Source organism: Ctenocephalides felis, unplaced genomic scaffold, assembly GCF_003426905.1.
Source record: "Ctenocephalides felis isolate EL2017-DRISC unplaced genomic scaffold, ASM342690v1 CF-g0.4_SCAFFOLD_03573, whole genome shotgun sequence".
NCBI lineage: Eukaryota > Metazoa > Arthropoda > Insecta > Siphonaptera > Pulicidae > Ctenocephalides > Ctenocephalides felis.
This window is the reverse complement of record NW_020539727.1, coordinates 4,719,629-4,724,553: the sequence shown is the minus strand read 5'-3', so window position 1 is coordinate 4,724,553 and position 4,925 is coordinate 4,719,629. Positions and strand designations below refer to the sequence as shown.

The 4,925-nt window shown below is 30.7% G+C and overlaps 1 protein-coding gene across 1 annotated transcript in view; it reads left to right on the top strand.

Annotated features, from left to right (window-relative positions):
- The window catches only part of LOC113389330, a 14,730-nt gene extending 11,502 nt beyond the window's left edge, over positions 1-3,228 (top strand). The window contains exons 7-9 of the mRNA XM_026626373.1: positions 443-557; positions 1,933-2,553; positions 2,624-3,228. Of these exons, the coding sequence (XP_026482158.1) occupies positions 443-557; positions 1,933-2,553; positions 2,624-3,228 (1,341 nt within the window). The remainder of the gene's footprint in view (positions 1-442; positions 558-1,932; positions 2,554-2,623) is intronic.
- The last annotated feature ends 1,697 nt before the right edge of the window (positions 3,229-4,925 follow it).

Genomic DNA, 4,925 nt, shown 5'->3' with positions numbered 1-4,925 from the left:
ACCGATAAATGAACAATATGATTCACGACTTCGGTAACGTACGCACGTATAAAGTCACGCATACAAAGAAGCCTCGCACAAATATGACCAATCATAATCGACCCGTATAGAAATGATAACATCGAGAGCGAATGGCGTATCATTGGTACTCGACCTTGCCGTAACTCACTTCCGTTGCATTTGTACGGATACGCACCCATGCCGCGCCTAAAGAAGTTTTACTTCAATAACTCAGTTGCATGAATATAATGATTATTGGTCTATTAATTAGTATTACCTGCGCTCTTCCTTACAAGCTTATTGACAATAATATTTAAGATGTACACCAAGATATTTAGTTTTGTTGTATCTAATCATGTGCAGCATCTTGAATATTGTTCAAATTAATTATGAACAATTTTCTCTAACTTGATAGACTATTTAATTAATTTTTGTCTTTTAGCTGGGACACACACCTGAATATTATAATCACAATAACGAAGAATTATCATTGGATGGATTGCTCAAGGACTATGGATCTGAAGGATATGTCATAAATCAAAATTTGAAGGATAATGGTAAGACTTTTAATTGTTTCAATTTTGACTAATAGCATTCAAAGAGTTACTATACAGCCACAATATTTTTTTAAGATGTACATAGTTAATTTTGTTTCTTATAATTGAAAAGGTAAAACAATATTGAAAATATTGAAATACTACTGTACTATATTTACCACAATATATCCTAACGTTTACTTACATTCTTCGGCGCCATAAATTATAATTTATTTAAAAATATATTTTTATAAAAAGTTAAAAAGAAATTATCTTTATATGAAAGAGTTTGTATACAGGCATTTTTTTGAATGTACACTTTATTAGATCTAGTTTTTTATAGATGAAAAAGCACTACTATTAGCTATTTATTTTAGTTCAATTTAGTCGAAAAGTTAATAATCTTCTTGTCTAATTTAATCATTATTTTATTATGACATCTCTTTCTATTTTGATCCTAATATTTTTACAAACTTGAATAATTACAAAATCATAATAATAATATAATAATATTCATCTGCATTTTAATGATAAATTGAGCGAGTTGCATTGATTTTGATTCTGCCTCCTATTTTAAAATATTTTTATTCTTGCCACGATCACGACCATAATATTTTGGTTCAATTTAAATATTATTCTCGTTTTTGGGGCAATTCTGCCGTAACAGAGTTCATAAAATAGCGTTGTCATGGCAACGTTCTCTTATGCTTGATATTAGTTAGTGAAAATTATGAAAATGTCAATGTATTTGCTGTGCGATCAGGCGTCTTTACATATGAACTAGTGGTGTATGTCATCGCATCTTAAGACAAATTGCATTGTGCCTTAAGGCAAATTGCCGGATTCCCGTACCGTAATTAAAAATTCGAGGAATGAAAATAATCAATAATTGTTTTAAATAATTTTAAATAGATCATTTATTATAAATACATACTGTAAATTTATAAGTTCTTAGAGGGCAACGAGCTTATTCTATAAGTAACTTATGTGTATGTTTACAAGAAATTTCTTCTATTTTTTTTTTTTAAATTTGATATTTTTAATGATTATTAAATTAATGCCATGACAGCGCTATTTTATGAACTCTGTTACGGCAGAATTGTCCCATTAGTTACTTTTTGAAAAAAATTAAATATTCATCATGTTTGTCCAGGCATTCTTTATGAATAAAATTAGTGTTTTGATCAAAATTGTGATAGGAGTTGCAATCCTCATACCCATAACCACAGTCTGTAGACTGTTGTAGAAATAGTATTGTCTACAACAATAAGGCAATAATTAACTTTTGGGTAGCAGTAGTATGTATTAACTGATTCGCGATCTATTTCAATAATTTGATGCACCTCGCTCTAAATTAAATTATACATGTTTCCAAAAAAGTTTAAATCAATGTTAGTTCCCAACGACAAGTTCTCATCGCGCCGCCAACTGGATGACGCCGATAGATTGGCAACTTTGGAGCGCTGCTTCTCCCTGCTTCAAGGAATACGACTTCATACTGCATCGCTTCCTACAGGAACACTAGCTTCTCATTATCAAACACCAGCTATGGTAACATTATCCAAATTCCTTCGACGAGAACCTTTCGACCGTGTCAAGAAACGGGTCACCAGAAAAGATCATGATTTATTTGATATCATATGGCCTGGAGTCAAAAAATTACCCGAAGAACGCGGTGTGATTTCCTGTTTTGAAGAAGATTTTATTGGTGGTGTGTTGATACCAGATTTTGATACTTATGAGGTTTATCCAGAATTTCTTTGGCAGTTTTTAAAACACTTGCACCGACAGAATTTAAAGTTTGATTTGCCAAAACAGCCAGAGACTTATTTTAACGAGAATAAAGGTTTGAGTGATCTTAGGCTTGATGCTCAAGGCAAGATTTTGATATCAAGTGTAATAGAAGTTTCTAGAAATTTAGATTACTATGAGCTGCCTGTAAATTTAACAGTCAAACAACTGGAAGACGTTGAGCAAGTACTAACGCAACTTTTGCTAAGTAGAGCTTTTGATGAGGGTATATATTACACCATGAATGAAATTTTTGGAAAGACCTTCTGAAATCAGGGCAAAGTTGACATCTTTAGGTTTGCTCATACCAATTTGTGAAGTTAGCACAGGTGCTGATGGCGATAGTTTGCAAGAACGTTTGTATGGTAAAAATTGGCCATATGGTCGTGGAGTTTTTGTGAACCAAGCCCATGATACTGCAATTTGGATAAATGTTTTGGATCACATTCGTGTTGTAACATGTGCACCATCTGTCGATCCTGACAAAATAGGACTGGCTTATGCTAAAATGGCTGAAGTCACTCGCAGTTTAGAAGAATACTTAATTTTCAAAAGGCATCCAGTTCTAGGATGGCTATCAGCAAGACCTTTCTGTATTGGAAATGGGTTAAAATTCACAGTAATCGCACATTTGCCACAGTTGACCAAGGAGCCTGAAAATTTAAAGCATATGTGTCATGTTCGTGGTATTTATTCGAGAACTAGTAAATTAAATCATGACATAGTGAGGATGTCAAATCTTCAAAGTCTGAGCGTTACTGAGGACCAATGTTTTAGAGATTTTGCAACTGCTGTTATGAATATTTTGGTTTTGGAGAAGGAAATGGTTTCACAAAATACTTTGCATATAGCTAGAAGTTTTTTGAACTTGTTTCGAAGAAAAACGTCAATGAATGGATAGGAGATAGACGAATGATAATTATTTTATAAGGCTGCTTTTAAATAAATGAACACGAAAGCATTTATGTTTAGATAATATTATGATACTCAAAAGCAATAATACTCACCATTTCGACTTTAGACAATATGGACCAAAAATGCAAACAAAATTTTATACCGGCTTCAACAATTAATGTGAATTTTATACACAAATCTTATTCCTAAAGATTGACTGAGACAACGTTGGACTGATTTTCTAATTCTGGACCAATATTTTTAATACATGGATTTTAAGAAGCTGATCATCATATGCTGTTAATACTATAGAAAGTGTCTAATGATATTGTGTAAAATTAGCTTTCTCAATTGGACTTATGCATAAATCTTTTATTAATTTCTTATCTTTGTCAGTGCTGTATATACAATGATGCTTTTGTCAACCTTTAACTCTTACTCTGTGAGGCTGTTTATGTATGTAAATACTTGATTCAGATATTTGTTGGAAAGATTTTAAATTCTTTATAATATTATTTTTAAAGAATTTCAAAATAATGATTTTGAATTAGTTAAAGGCTCTAAATTCTGGCCATTCGATGATACTGTGGACTGTTAACTACTGGTTTAGGTTAGTAATAAAATTCGCTGTTCGATGTGGTGCAAATAGAAATTGTTATAAAATATTCCAAATGATATAGTCAAAATAAAATTTTAAAACTTCATTAAAAGCAGTAATAAGTTTGGAAAAATCTTTGAATAGGTATCGCACATCTAGATCGATTTGAAATGGCTTAAAAAGTTTTTCCTAAATATTAAAACTGTTAAAAAAACTATAGTTTAGAATGATATTATTATTAAAAATATAAAACACACTTTTTCATATCTTATATATACAAAGTGTCCAAAACTTTAATGTCAAGCCGAAACGGGGTGATAGTATTGACCTTGTGCCCTGAAAAAAATTATAGAAAAATATCTCGCGTTATTTGGTATAAATGAACTTTTAAGAGCTTTGGTGAAATTATGACCATTCTTTTGATTATTGTGGTTAACTTTAATTCATTTTGTTTATTCAAACTTTGGAACTAAAACCGCAAGTAACATTTCTAGAACCACAGTAAAAATTGCCCCAAGTTTTCAAGAATTGAGGGTTTTTGCTGAAATATGAATTAAAAAATTTTAAAATGGGCCGACTTTGAGAGACCCTTCTTTAAAAAAATTGTACTAAAGTGTGTTGCCAAGTTTGATCAAATTATTATTTGCGCATATGGTCAGGATTATAGAATGGTGAAATACATGATGATTTTATTCTTAAAAAATGTTGTATAAAAAAATAAAAACATAAAAATGATTTTTTTCTGGGCAGTTAAGAACAATACTATCACCTTAACGTTTCAACTTAACGTTAAGTTCAGGACACCCCGTATACATATTTATTCCATGTTTTAATTATTGTTTCCGATAATTATCAAAGAAATCGTCTCGAATTCGTATTATTGAATTCCAATTAATAATTTGGCCATATTTATTAAAATTTCGATTTTTTATATTTTATGGAACAAATGCAGGATCTAATCAGGAGATAGTAGAAATTAAATTGTATGCTGTATAAAAAAGTTACTCCAATATACGATGCATGTATTGCCAGTGAATAATATTTTGTTGCTATTTTTGTCTTGCATGTACATAAAATTAAATTTGAAAAAGCTATTAAGACAACAT